This window comes from Siphateles boraxobius, unplaced genomic scaffold, assembly GCF_051911475.1.
Source record: "Siphateles boraxobius isolate OS27281-9 unplaced genomic scaffold, OSU_SipBor_1 29, whole genome shotgun sequence".
Taxonomy (NCBI): Eukaryota; Metazoa; Chordata; class Actinopteri; order Cypriniformes; family Leuciscidae; genus Siphateles; species Siphateles boraxobius.
Window position 1 is genome coordinate 11,987,811 of NW_027508908.1, and position 15,495 is coordinate 12,003,305.

Below are 15,495 nucleotides of genomic sequence, written 5' to 3' on the forward strand. Positions count from 1 at the left end.
GTTCTATTATTTTTTTTAGCATTGAGAAAATGTAGAAATTAAAAATATATTTTGTATTTTGTAGAAGAAAGAAAGTCATACAGGTGTGGAATGACATGAGTAAATGACAGAATGAATAATGCCAAATTTGTATCAATCAATATCCCTGCTCATCAATTTCATGATTAGCCCTTTGCTGATCTGTAAAATCCCTAGCATCTAAAAAACACACATACACCACAATAGTAACAAGACATTAGATCTAAAAAAAAAAATATATATATATATAATTTTTTTATTATTATTTTTGAATAGTGTACATTTACAGGGCCACGCATATGTACCACCCACAGTTTGAGAAAAACTTCTCTATTGCATTCTTCTGCTGACAGGCTAAATGGGTAAGATATGAATGTGATCACATTTGTGAAATGGACTAATAAATACACAACCATTTTGAATATTACATTTTATTTGTATGATTGATCTCTGTGGAGCATTAAACATGTTGAAGATAAAAGGTAATGAATCCAGCAGTGATCTAGTTTAGATTACATCAAAATTGCACTTCAATTGCACTCTAAACAGACGTGTCTATCAAATGGAAATCATGAGCCTTTTCGAGATGCCGCATGGCTATAAAACAATACAAAAGCAAAATTGAGCAAAAACAAATAACATAACATCAGTATACAACTTCCTCTAAATCCTCATTACAAATGAGAGATTGTAAGATAAGTTATTGAATTTACAGGTAAAATCACTTCAGTTTGTAGTATTCGTTTGGAATAACAGATAATACAAAATACACAAAATGTAGAGAATGTTCAAAAAACAAAGTAATTTAAAAAAGCAATGGTTGTTTTGTCGCAGTAGCAACAAAGCTAATCACACACTGCATTTTCAAATGTTCAGTACTCGAGACAAATTCAGTCAGACAATGCACACATTTTAGGTTAACCAAATCCCACATCAGATCCGATATGAGAAAACATTACTGTTAAGTGACTGAACTGTGTGATAACAATGGCATTTTTTTAAAAGTTATAAATTAAATACTGATGATTTTCTGTACAGGCATCTTCCCTTTTAATTTAGGAAAAATAACCAGTTTTTACAATCTTCCCTCAGATCCGACTAGAGATGTGACGACTGCAGTAATGTATAATGTAGAGGCATCATCTTTAACATATACATTGTAGTGCAAAGAAATATCAAAACAGAACACGTATATATTGGCACTAATATGCTGCAAGAGAAAAATGTGACCTTTCTTTGATTCGTTGAGTTTACACTGTATGCATGCAATCAATAGCAAACATATCAGTAACTTTTCATTTCTCACTTCTCCTCTCATATACATTAATATCCTCACCGCTACTCAGTAACATGTTTTTCCCAAATCTGCCTCTGTTAAGCTGGTTCTGGGTTTTAATAAGAATACTTTGACTATGTTGACAAACAAATGTTGAAAATTGGAATTTGTTCGTACACACTGACTGAAGGGCTCCTGAGTACAGTGGCCATTCCTTATGCCAACAAACAATATTAGTGTATTGCGGAGCAACTCAAAGAATCTGTGTAGACCTTTTAAGGCAAACACTTATTTTCTCTTAATATTGCAGTGGTTCTTTGTCTGTTATTACTAGTTTTTTAAATAAGTGCTCACCTTTTTTTCCAGAGGGAAAAGTTCACCCTAACAATGAGCTGAGACCCTCCCGATCAGTCAGTAACTGAGAATCCCAAACAAAACCTCACAGGACCACAGTTGGGTTATATCTCCTTCAGACCTCAATTCACACATGAATAGAAAAATATGCTCCACCATACAATTACATGATTGATTAAAAAACTTGTCATAGGAAAACAACAAACTAAAATGGAAACAATATTTTCTCATTCATTAGTCAGAACATTTTATTTCATACAATCTTTAAAAAGCCTTTACAAAAACAGTATCTGAAGAAGGAGGCAGTCCATTTAGGCATACAAATTAATATTATTTTTCCCTTTTGGGGTGACTTCTGATCACTTTAATGTTTGTGGTGCTCTCAGATGAATTCGTTGATCAAATGTTTCAAAGTAAAATAAATCCTAAATCAATCATCATATGGGTCATGATGAAAATCTTTTTTAGGTAACTGTTCACTTAATATTTGGTGCTCTTTCAGGGTGTGTTCACACTTGTAGTTCAGTTCGCTTAGTTTGTTTGGAGATGACCCCCCCCCCTTAGCGTGCACACTGGCATTTTTATCACCGAACCTAAAGGCATAGGGATACGTTCACAACCTGATTAGTCGGCTTTAATGACGCATTGCCTATTTTGAGACGGAATTTAGTGAACGTCCAAAACAATGCTGTGTGCTGGGATAAATGCGCTTGTTGTATGTGCGTAGCCTACATATGATGGTATTTTGACCAACTAAGAACTCGTGAATAGCTTATAAAATGTGTAAAGGAATCAAAACAGTGGCAGGAGTTCCTCCGTCACACACAAACGAAGATCTGCTCCGAGGAGAGACAGTTCTGCCTGTTCTGAACTGTGATGGGCAACATCGCGACTATGATGAGAAAAAACAGCATTCTGTCCTTTGTAGGGTCTCATCTTGCTGTTTTTGGTTCGTTTACACGTCTCTGGTCTGTTTTTTTGTTCGTATATCATTTGGACCGCACCAGAGTTCGTTTGGAAGCGGACCGAGACTCATCTTTTCAGGGGTCTCGGCCCACTTGTTTGGTGAGGCGAGGGTTCGGAGGGTAGTGTTCGCACTTATTTAAATGAACTGCACTAGCTAGCCAAAAATGCCAAGTGTGAACACATCCTTAATTTCTAAATTCATTTAGTTTTAGAACTTACGTAAATAACATACATTCAGCCCCATGCAGAACACTTTATTTTTGCCATCATAACATGATCATAGAGCAATATCTGTGTTCACTCGAAAAAGCCACACTCTGCCTGCTCTCTAATGTCCCTTTTGATTCAAGAGAGTTTGAGCTTTCTTCATGTCTAAGGAAAATGCAGGGATATAAACTCCTTGGAAGTTTTTTTTTTCACCCCATGCTGCCAGTGGCAATATACATTAATGCTAGTGTGATATGTCCCTAATCTAAAACATTAAAAAGGAAACTTTCTGAAAAAAACATATCTCTGTATAGAAAGTGAGGCTAAAGCTTGAAGTTGTATTTCTAGACAGAAAGTGACACTTTAAGCTTGAAATGCATTCCAATTAAAGACAGAACAATACCATTACCATGACATTACTGTAAAGGAACACTTTAGATAATTTCTGGCAAATTACTGAACCCTTGTTGGGTTTTTAGTATTCGAATGTGGTATTTACTCAACCCACATCTGACAGCTACTCTAAACCTATTGTTGATTACAGCTGCAGCAACAGCATGGAATCACTGAACATATTTAGACAATCTGAAAAAGAAAAAAAGTAAAAATGGCAACAATCAGTTTCAGAGGACGGAAAGAGAAGAAAAACAATGGTGAGGATTCAATGACACAGTACAGCTGATTTTATTTCAATTAGCATTACCACAAATTTTGATAAGATAAAATATTAAAATTCATGAGTATAAACAGTAATGCATGACAAGACGAAAAAGTCTCAATATTTGTAAGATTTTATTTTTATGTATAAACACTGTACATAAATTACTTTCTCTGCGACTAATATTGTACGGATAAGTTGAATTTTTTTAATAAAAAAAAATCCATAAAGATATTCTAACATCTCTTGTCAAAGTACTGGTCAGTTATGAGATATATATTTATATATTTTGTTCTGTCAGTTTCTGCTCTATTCGCCACTTGGGTTGGTTCAGGAATGAGATTGTACACTCAGATTTGATTATATGAACCACAACTGTGTCCCTTAACAAAATCAAAGAAGAAGAGAAACGATCAACTAGCTCACAGTCTGAAACCTCAATCCTCACTAGTTTGCAAAATTTTGCTGAAAACAAGGATGCCCAGGACAGTTTGAACCACTGAATTAGTCAATGTCTTGCGAAAAAAGACATTATATTAGTTCATCTGGGTGCAGTGGTCTTTGCATGTAAACACATTTGCTTTTTTCCCCTCCATTTTATCACTGACCAAGTCACCTTTCAGGGTTTATATAAAAAAGCAAAAAAAATAAAAAATAAAAGACAAAAACAAATCAGAACAGAGTTTTTTTTTCTTCTTGGGTTGCTCTCTTAGAGAGTCCATTATCCATTCAATGCAATAATGTGGACAAATATGTAGAATGGGGGTGTGGTTCAGTCAATGAGAGGAAGTGCCTCAAGTTTCTTTTTTGTATAGTTGCAGTGTGTGTGTGGCACTTAGGCACAACTCCTCACTTCTCTGACATAAACCCTTTCCCTTAAGTCTCTGGGATAGGATTTCTGGGAGTGTGTACACAGGAGAGAGGAGCTTGGGGAGAAGAGGGGCAGTAGTCTGTTGAACAGCATGTGCTGTGCAGACTGTTACCTCTTCCCAATCTCGCTCTGCCTCAGGAACTGGATATTGTTGGCACTGTCGGCCAGTTCAGGGTACTGCTCCACTGATAGTACATAGTAGCCGTCATAACCCAGCACCTTCCCAGAGCTAAGCAACTGCCTCTTCTCCCCCTCTGTCCAAAGACGTACTCCCTCCTCCCCGTCACGCACACGCTGCTGCTCCCGCGCCCATGCACTTGACAGTGCTCTTTGGCGGGCCTGCTCTAAGACACGTGCCTTCTCCTCGTCCAGTGTCATGCCATAGCGCACATGCAGAGCCAATGCGCCATACTGCAACTCCACATCTGCAAAGCGACGTGTCCGCCCATTGACCACGGTCGTGGACTGTGACACTGTTACGTTGACACCATTCTCTAGACTCTTGCGACCGCTAGTGAGTCGCAGGGCTCCCAGGTCACTCTCGGGTAGGCTGGTCTTTATAAAGTAGTGCGTGTCGCGGCCTTCCACTGTGAAGTGCAGGTCCTCTAGATAGAAGGCATTGTTGAGGACAGTGGCCACTTTAATGCAGTCCTCATTTGCTATGTTCAGTGCGTTTGTGGCCACCTGGCCTTTACTGGTAATGGCAAGCATCACACCTTTACCAATGAGGGATTTGACTGTGGCGAACCACAGCCAAGGTTTTTCCCGGCTTGAACGTCGTCGGCTTAACTGGATCTCTGGCATCCTCTCAAAAGATAGGAAAGCCTTGGCCTGCCTCATAACCTCCTGCTGGACACCTGAGATGGACTAAAGTTGGCAGAAAAAGACAAAAAACATTAGATAATTTGAATTATCTTTCTTGAGAATGAGTTTCATCTTGAATGATACAAATTAAATGACTTTTTTTCCATCACATTCTTTTAAACTAAAATAGCAAATTTTAAAAATATCCAGCCAAGTAGTTTATGTACAAAGAAAGTCAAACATATTCATAAGATTCATAAGGGAAAAATGCATTAGACGGCATACCGGTAGGTCATCCCATAGTTGACTCTTCCTCATTTCCAGTGACGGTTGGGTGAGGTCAAATTTAGGGATGGGAAATCCTGGGATGACATTATGCAGATGAAAGCCAAATGTCACAAGCCAGATGTTGACATCTTTAAAAGAAAGAACAGACATTGTAAAAAAAAACACCTAATCAATTAAACTAATTAAAATCATGGTTGCACAAACAAAACACCAATACAGTATGCCAGAAGGGCCCTCTCTTACCTGTGACATACTCCTTGACTTCATGCACCTTGCTGATGGGATTATTATTGCGGAACATGTACAAGTTGAAGGGAGCTGGGTCTTTACCAACCCTGGTCCAGGTGCTAATATCTGGGGTGGTCCATCGGCCTGCTTGAATGTCATAGTCTCGCTCTCCAAAGTGCAGCAATCTTGTTAAAGGGTCATATAGACCACCATGGAATCCAATAACCAACTGGAAGTCAGGGTTAGAGTCAAAGTAGATCTCTCCATAAGCAGTATATTGCACCTGCTTGAGGAGAAGCCCATTGCTGCTGAATACTGCCAATGGTGTTCCTGTGTTGTCACAAGCGATGTAAAACTCCTCACCACTGCTGATCTCCATGGCAAACAGATGGCCTTGCAGGTCATAGTAGAGTGAGGTTATTTCAGAGCTTGAGTGGTTGTACACATGGGTTATGCGTGTTGGGTAGTTGAGGTCCGCATAGAAGAACTGAAGGTGCTGGCCCAGACTATTACGAGAGGCCAGGCGTCTTCCTAGTCCATCATAGCGGTACTGGATGGTCCAGCCACTGGCTTTACTATGCACCCTAACCAAGAGCCCTTTGGAGTTGTACTCAAAGATCTCTGCACCCCTTTGCCGCAGAAAGCCATCTTCATCCATACGATACTGCACATCGCCCAGCCGTGTGATGCGGTCCCGAAGGTCATAGCGGAGGGGGGTGAGTCGTGCACTGTTGCCAGGGTTCAGCAGGTGTAAGTTGCCATTCAGGTCATAATTATACCGCCACATCATTTTTTCATTTAGGTAGACTGTCTGCAACTGCCCGTCCACATCATACTCATAGCCATATTTGGTGGTGTTGGCGAAAGGGCCAATCTTTATTTCCCTTTTGGTGACACGACCCATGTTGTCATACTGGATGGTGATCCAGTACATGAGGGACCGGAAGATCTCGTACTGGATCTCCTTGATGCGGCCATGTACGTCAAAGTGCTTTGTATAGGTCATTACAGCTGTTGATATGATCTGATTAATATCATAATAGATTACTCCGAATTTCCCAAACTGCTCTACCTTGCCAGAGATGTCATCAAACTGATAAAGGTCTATAGGAAGAGGGGTCTCGTTAATAACTCCTTGCATGCTGGTGACTCGGAAGCTATTGTCATAGGTGTAGTCAAAGCGGGCATTAACCATGCCATCCTCACTGAAGCGGAATATCTGCCGGTCCACCAGAGGACCTATCTGTCGATATCTGATAGAACAAATGAAACCCTCACTCTGAAGGTTGACAGTTTTCAGCACACCTGCTGTCTCATCATAGGTGAAGCTGACCCGTGTGCTGTCGTATAAGATCTCGGACAACTTGTTCTGTCTCCGGTACTTATAGAGGACACGCCGGCCAGTGCCCAGGTGTGCCACCCGCAAGAGCTGGCCATCCTCACTGTAGTCCACCGTAACTGAGGCATTACTTTCAGGTGGATTGTAGATGTTGCGGTAGTAACCGACAGAGCGGATAGTTTGCATGGTGTGACGTGCCACACTTGGCATAGTGATGGCAGAGAGTCGATCCTGCAGATCGTAATCAAAAATGTACTGCCGTTGGCTGTGTAATAGCAGCACCATGGACTGTAAATCAAAAGGTGGGAGAGAGGAGAAATTAACCTAAACAATTAATTACTCTTTCATGCGTTGCCTACATGCTATTAAAATGCAAATAGTGTGTAAAAGCAGGTATTAACGCTCCATTTAGTGATTAGTTCTTTGCCTAATTGAGTTATCCTTGACCCTCAAGCTTCTAAATGCAGGTCTGTTGAATGTGCGTTGCTGCATAAATATGAGGCTTTAGCCTCATGATGTGCCCACACTTATCTCAATAAGGTGGGTTGAAAACGGTTTTCGTGCTCTGAATATTGTGGAACTGGGGCATCAATAAAAAGGGGTTTTAAAATGCATCTGTATGCTAAGCTGGAAGCTTGAGGTAAACAAACAAGTCAGCAAGTTTTCTTTGAGTTATGAATGATGGAGGCCTCATGTTTATTCTGTGCCTATTTTGGGTCACTTGTTGGACAATGTGAGAGGAGAGTTGAAGCAAAGGATGATAAATAAGTGTTTCATGCTATGGGGCTTAAGTACCGACATCCCTAGACCCTTCGTTGAATGGATCTGAGACTGTGGCATTCAGAGCAACCGTATCACTCCTCTTATATTCATGTCTTACTTGGTAAAATAAGCACACTGACTGACATCTGCAGATTTTGAGGGATATCCTTAGAGGCCTCTCCATCTTGGGGAATTGCTTCAGGAGGTGTCTACCTTTGAGAAGCCTTCACCTTGTCAACCATACTTGGACAGACATTATTCTAGTTCCCTAGGCACTGCTGGTGTCGTATGTTTGATATCCTCTCACTGGTCACGCTACCTGCGGATGTGGCAGGCGACGGAAAGACAGACTATCCATGCATATTTAATCTACACATTCGCACACCATGGTTCCCTTTCAAGGGAACTTCGAGCTGCGTCAAACGCTGCGGGAACGCCCCTGCGTTGTGCGTCATGAAGCACGTATGGAATCAGCCCAATGGAGAGATGAAACGTCATAGGCGGGTGACGTCATCGACCAGGAAACTATAAAGCACCCCAAAAACACAAGCGCATTAGCTTCTGTGCTTTCAGTCGCGCTACATGTGAATCTGTCCCTGTGTGATATTGTCTGTCTTACATACCCTGCACCACACAAACAATTTATCCCTATATATATATATATTGAGAGATTATGGCGGACGAACAGCAGTTTAGAAAGTGTGTTCCTCCCTGCTCGCGTTATTTAACGAGCGGGGATACACATGATCTTTGTGTTGTTTGTTTGGGAGTTCAGCATGCCCAGTTTGCTCTCGAGGGAGCAGACTGTGAGCATTGCGAGCGTTTGCCGTTAAGGACGCTCCGCTCCCGCCGATCGCTCTTTGAGGAGAGCGGTTCGGTGCGCGCTCCCCGCGGTTCGGGTCCCGCTTCTGCCGAGGCAGAGCGGCGGCGCTTATCGTGGGGATCGCAGATGGATCTCACAGCGGGGTTTGAGACGGGCTCTGCCTTATCTCTCCCTTCACCTGTGAGATCCAGTGCCTCAGTCCCGGGTTCGGAAGCACGCGCTGCGGTTTCTTCCGCTCGGGCTGAGGCACCAATGCTGCAGCTATCCAGTTCTGAGGAACTTGATGTTGTTAGTGTTGAGGGAGATGTGGAGGATTCGCCACCCCACACTCCTGAGAGTGATGAGCTTATGGAGGTGTTAACAAGAGCTGTTGAAAAACTTAATATTGAATGGCCAGTGACTAGACAGGAGTCTGTTTCTAAATCAAAGTTGGATGAGAGATTTTTGCCGTCACGTGTGCAGCCTCCACGCCGGTGCCTGCCGTTTTTCCATGATCTCCACACCGAGGTGTCGAAATCATGGAGAAAACCGGTGTCATATAGAGTGTTTAGTCCCCAGACTTCAACATACGCTAATATTATGGGAGCCAAGGCTCATGGTTATGGTGCTTTGCCTCGTGTGGAAGAGACACTTGCGAGCCATCTCTCCCCCGAAGCAGCATCATCTTTTAAGGCACCGGCATTACCCACCAAGCCTTTAAGAAACACTTCGGCTTTGGTGGGTAAAGCATATTCGGCAGCAGGTCAGGCTGCGTCATGTCTGCATACTATGTCAATCTTGCAGGCATACCAGGCTGATCTGCTAAGGGACATGAGTGAGAGTGAGGAGGTCAGTACTGACGTAGTTCGCGAACTGCGTCAGGCTGCTGATTTATCCCTGCGTGCCACCAGAGAATCGGCCAAATTAATGGGTCGTTCTATGGCAGCTCTGGTGGCCGCAGAAAGACATTTGTGGTTAAATCAGACTAATATTAAAGAGAGAGAAAAAGCTTTTCTTTTAGATGCTCCTCTTTCTCCCATGGGGTTGTTTGGTGATGCTGTGAATTCAGTTATCGATAAATTCCAAGAAGAAAAGAAACAAACTGCAGCTTTTAAAAAGTTTCTTCCCCTTAAAGTTCATGTCCCTGGGGCTGCTGGGCGGGAGCAGCCCCGGCCGTCTTCGAGCTCATCACATAGAGCGCAGCAGAGGCAGAGTGTCGCGTCTCGTGCTCCCCCTGCTGGACAGTGGGCTCAGCCGCGACACTCTCAGCCGAAGCCTTCTCCCAGTAGAACTGATCTGAGGACAGTTATATTGGCTAAGAAGGCTTCGGCTAAGAAGAAGTCCTGACGCCAAGCCGTTCAGGATGCTGAGGGTGGTCCCCACCGAGGCGGAAAGGTGTTCACCTCTTTTTACGGTGCCCATTCCTCCTCGGTGCCCTCAGGGGCTCGTTCTGTCAACCCCGCCTTTATGCCGGGGCACAGACGATCCCAGCGAGCGCTTTCCCGAGGGACGCTCGCTCCCTCTGAGGAGGGTCTCAGAGCGGTCAGACCAGTTGTTCCCTGCCGGTGCGCCGTTACAGGGCGCTGCGTCTGCTGCTCAAGTTACACCAGAGGCCAGTCTCGAGAGGCTGGTACCCTTAGTAGAATTTCTGGCAGAGTGGAAAAGCCTTCCAAAAATATCTCATTGGGTCCTGCAGACAGTAGAAAAGGGTTATGCTATCCAGTTCAGGTTTCGTCCACCAAAATTCAGAGGGGTTCTGCACACAGTGGTGGGCCCCGAGCAGGCTCTGGTATTGGAACAAGAGGTGAAAACGCTCCTTCAAAAAGAGGCTATAGAACGGGTTCCTCCTCCCAGTTTGGAGTCAGGTTATTACAGCCGATATTTCATCGTTCCAAAGAAGGATGGGGGTTGCGTCCAATTTTAGACCTGCGCATATTGAATCGCTCGGTAGGGAAGCTAAAATTCAAGATGCTCACTATCAAGCAGATCGTGTCTCAAATCAGGTCCGAGGACTGGTTTGTCACGATAGATCTGAAGGACGCATACTTCCATGTGTCCATCCTTCCACAACACAGGAAGTTCCTGAGGTTCGCCTTCGGGGGCGAGGCGTACCAGTACAGGGTTCTTCCGTTTGGCCTAGCTTTATCTCCCCGCACTTTCACGAAATGCATGGATGCAGCACTAGTGCCTCTGAGGCTTCAGGGCATTCGTATTCTCAATTACATCGACGATTGGTTGATTTTAGCTCAGACCGAGCAGATGGCGGTTCGGCATCGAGATGTCGTCCTCGCTCATATCAGAAAGTTGGGGTTGAGGCTGAACGCAAAGAAAAGTGTATTATCTCCTTCCCAGAAGACCACTTTTCTGGGTGTCGTTTGGGATTCGGTATCGATGCGGGCGCGACTCTCTCCGACCCGCATCGCTTCGATTCTCTCAGCTGTGAAACAAGTGAAGCTAGGCCAGCTACTCACTGTCAAGCAGTTTCAGAGACTGTTGGGTCTGATGGCAGCAGCGTCCAACGTTATACCTTGCGGCCTGTTGTACATGAGACCGCTACAGTGGTGGCTCAGGACCAAGGGATTCTCCCCGAGGGGAAATCCGCTCCGCACGTTCAAAGTCACGCGGCGCTGCCTTCGTGCTCTGGTCATGTGGAGAGAAACTTGGTTCCTATCCAAAGGTCCTGTGCTGGGGGCTCTTTGTCGTCGCATAACGCTAACGACGGATGCTTCCCTCACAGGGTGGGGGGCGGTCATGAGTGGTCGCCCAGCCCAAGGTCTGTGGCAGGATCATCATCTTTCGTGGCACATAAATTGTCTAGAGATGTTGGCTGTGTTTCAGGCTCTGAAACACTTCCTAACAGACCTGAGAGGCCATCATGTGTTAGTTCAATCAGACAACATGTCGGTGGTCTCTTATATAAATCATCAGGGGGGCCTGCGGTCTCGCCGGCTTTACAAGTTGGCCCGTCAGATCCTCCTGTGGTCCCAAGGGAAGCTACTATCTCTGAGAGCAATGTATCTCCCTGGGTATTTGAATGTGGTAGCAGACTCCCTGTCGAGGCAGGGGCCGAGGCCAGGGGAATGGAGACTCCACCCCGAGGTGGTGGAGCTCCTTTGGTTGAGTTTCGGTCGCGCCGAGGTGGACCTATTCGCTTCCAAGGAGACCACTCATTGTCATCGGTGGTTCTCCATCACTCTTCCAGCCCCCCTGGGGTTGGATGCTATGGTGCAGCCGTGGCCGAGGTCACGTCTGTACGCCTTTCCCCCGATTGCTCTGTTACCAGGAGTTCTGGAGAGGGTCCGCCGGGACGGGGTCAGTCTACTACTAGTAGCCCCGTTCTGGCCGGCCCGAGTATGGTTTGCGGACCTGATTTCTCTCCTGGACGGTTCTCCTTTGGAGCTCCCGGTCAGGAGGGATCTACTCTCCCAGGCGGGGGGCACGATACTTCACCCCCGCCCAGAATTGTGGAAACTGTGGGCTTGGCCTCTGAGGGGGCCCAGCTCATAGACTCCGGTCTCTCAACCGAGGTTGTTGAGACCATTCTTAACTCCAGAGCTCCATCCACGAGGAAGCTTTATGCCTTGAAGTGGAAACTTTTCACTTCTTGGTGTGGAGAACACCTGCAGGACCCAGTTAACTGCCCAGTGGGTGCAGTGCTGGAATTCCTGCAGGAGCGCTTCTCCACAGGGTTATCCCCCTCCACACTAAAGGTGTATGTGGCGGCACTAGCTGCTTACCACGTCCCTTTCAGTGGAGTTTCTCTTGGGAGACACCCGCTTATAACTTGTTTCCTCCGTGGCACTTTGAGGCTGAGGCCAGCAGTTCGTACGAGGGTGCCGACTTGGGATCTGGCCATTGTATTAGAAGGTCTTTCCCTAGCTCCTTTTGAACCTATCGAAGAAGTTCCCGAGAAGTTTCTCACTTTTAAGACTATCTTTTTGCTTGCTATCTCTTCACTAAAAAGAATCGGAGATTTGCAGGCTCTGTCGGTTTCACCCTCGTGCCTGGAATTTGCACCTGGCATGGTTAAAGCTTTTCTGCATCCTAGACCAGGTTACGTTCCTAAGGTTCCTACTAATATTGTTAGACCTACGGTTCTGCAGGCTTTCTGTCCTCCTCCATTTATGTCATCGGACCAGGAGAAACTTAATTCACTCTGCCCTGTTAGGGCATTAGACGCTTATGTCCACAGAGCTGCCCTGTGGAGGAAATCAGAACAACTTTTTATGTTTCGGGCCACCCAGGAAAGGGTGTCCGGCGTCTAAACAGAGAATGAGCAGGTGGGTGGTTGAGGCTATCTCACTTGCTTATGAGTCGGCTGGCCAGCCTTCACCTTTGGTTGTCCGAGCTCACTCTACCAGGAGTATGGCTGCTTCTAAAGCTCTTTTGTCGGGGGTTTCCCTGAGTGATGTTTGTGATGCGGCTGGATGGTCTTCACCGCATACTTTTATTAAGTTCTATGACCTAGACTTAAGCTCTACCCCTGGGGCACAGGTGCTCTCGTCCTCTGTGCGCTAGTCTCACATGACGGTCATTTGGTCCTATGGCGACGTGGGTATTCGCGTTCCCGCAGCGTTTGACGCAGCTCGAAGTTCCCTTGAAAGGGAACGTCTCGGTTACGTATGTAACCCTAGTTCCCTGATAGGGAACGAGACGCTGCGTCGCTCCGCCATACTCCCGGCACTCCCGTTAGCGCTTCCTTCAAGCCTATCAGAAGCTAATGCGCTTGTGTTTTTGGGGTGCTTTATAGTTTCCTGGTCGATGACGTCACCCGCCTATGACGTTTCATCTCTCCATTGGGCTGATTCCATACGTGCTTCATGACGCACAACGCAGGGGCGTTCCCGCAGCGTTTGACGCAGCGTCTCGTTCCCTATCAGGGAACTAGGGTTACATACGTAACCGAGACGTTTTTCTTGCCACAAAACTTTTGTGGTTGTAGCTGGGTGCTCTCTTAAGGGACACACTTTTTATCTAACTGAAACTTTGTAAAAAATATTTCATTATAATTAATGTCCATAAACAAAAGTGTACAGCATACAACAGCAAAAACGCTGGGATGTCCTGCAAGATTGAAGGGTTGGGTACAAGTTATTCTTTTCATATCACTCTTTGTCTCTATCTTTATGGTATCATTAGGCTGAGCTCAAACCACAAGTTTTCCCTGCAGTCTCCTTTGAAGACTGTAACTTTGTCTATATGAGACTTTACAAAGCAAATTTCCTCATCCACAACATCCAGTTTCTCTCTCTTTCTGCACACACCAGTTTCTGAAGTCTATAAACCACCCACATACATTTCTGACCCTTAGATAACTAGGGGTCTTTGTTAGGAGTGCAACGGATTGGAGTTGGTCCGTGACCCGTACGGACCAGGCCCCACGGTTCGGCATGCATGCGATTTGCGGATTAACTGCAAGACAAAACACGTCCAAATGATTACATTTAAGTTACAAAGTTATAAAGCCAAGTTACATTTACCCCCCCCCCCCCACCCATATTTATATACGTTTTTTTTTTTGCTGATCCGAAAAATTATCCGAACCGTGGCTCAAAATCCTTAAATGATCCGAACCGTGGGTTTTGTGATCCGTTGCCCCACAAGTCATTGTAGTATAACTATTTCTCTGGACCAACAAACTTCATGTTTGTACTGCTGACACAGTGATAATAGTGTGCTTCAGGAAAACATCTTCAAAGGGAGTAACCATCAAGAAATCTCAGTTATGATGGCAGATTGTGGACACCTTGAACTCAAAGAAACAATGACAGAATACTTAATTTCTGGTTGAACTATTTACTCACTCCCATTTTGTTCCAACCCAGTATTCTTATGTGAAACACATAATTATTATGCAGATTGTCCAGGCTGCACTTCCACACAGGGAAAGTGGAATATTCATTCTACCAATCTCCAAAAAGCATTTACCCTTAATGGCCTTACATAGGTTAGACTTACAATTGTTCATACAATTTTGTGCTGGATTATCAAATGTATGTGCATGCACAATTTAACACAAGGAACTTAGTACTTTCCAAACACTGTCAATCTTTTTATATCTTTATAATACTAATTGAGGCGTTTTTAACTTCCTTCCTTCTGGTATTAGTGGCCTAGTTACTGTTTAAAAAATTCACAATTCTCACCTTGTCCAAATAGGTGTAACTCCAGATTTTGGCATCAGCAAAGGTTCTGGAGACTATGCGTCCCTGGCTGTCGTATTCTACCCTCTCAATTGTGGGTCCTCTCTGGAGGCTTGTGACCTGGCCAGTGTTGGAATAGGTGAGGTTGACAGACATCAGCTTACTGCTGGGCACCCACAGTGTAGGATGACCAGAGGCATCATACACGATCTTCAGAAGGAACTTTCGATGGTCATCATATATTTTCTCTGAGCGCAGAGAGCGGTCATAGTCCACAGACAGCAGGTTTCGACCGTTGACCTTTATGATAGGAAAACAGAATATTTTACTGATTAGAACATTCATTGCTAACAACAATTATAGTTTTTATGTGTGGAGTTGGTTACCCTAATTTCAGAGACATACATTGCTTTGAGGACAGAATAGAACATACAAATTTCATACATATAGGTCATCAAAACATTTTCAATATCTCTCTCTCTTTCTCTCAATTACAATTACAATTCAGCTTCTCTTCTTCATAACAAAAACAATATATATATATAGAAATATAATAGGGAATTAAATATATAAATAGATAGTCTGGTTCCCTGACAGAAGTTGATGAATAGACAAAAGCTCTTTCTTAAGCCATTCTCTGATATTTGTCTGTGGGTTGCGTTAAGTCAGAATTAGTTTAAATAGCAATGTGGATATGAGGGTTGTGTCAATTAATATCAAAGATGAAGCCACTTGTTTCAGTGTTTGCAGAAATATTAATGCATAATGCATATTTTAAA

General features: G+C 44.2%; 1 protein-coding gene across 8 annotated transcripts in view; it reads right to left on the bottom strand.

Moving 5' to 3' along the window:
* Nucleotides 1-433: 433 nt before the first annotated feature.
* The window catches only part of tenm3 (teneurin transmembrane protein 3), a 321,921-nt gene continuing 306,859 nt past the window's right edge, over nucleotides 434-15,495 (bottom strand). For all 8 annotated transcript variants that reach the window (XM_077246625.1, XM_077246624.1, XM_077246623.1 and 5 more), the window contains 4 exons: nucleotides 14,720-15,016; nucleotides 5,686-7,297; nucleotides 5,440-5,570; nucleotides 434-5,217 (listed from right to left, as the gene is read on the bottom strand). In XM_077246625.1, the coding sequence (XP_077102740.1) occupies nucleotides 4,459-5,217; nucleotides 5,440-5,570; nucleotides 5,686-7,297; nucleotides 14,720-15,016 (2,799 nt within the window). In that variant the 3' untranslated portion in view covers nucleotides 434-4,458. The remainder of the gene's footprint in view (nucleotides 5,218-5,439; nucleotides 5,571-5,685; nucleotides 7,298-14,719; nucleotides 15,017-15,495) is intronic.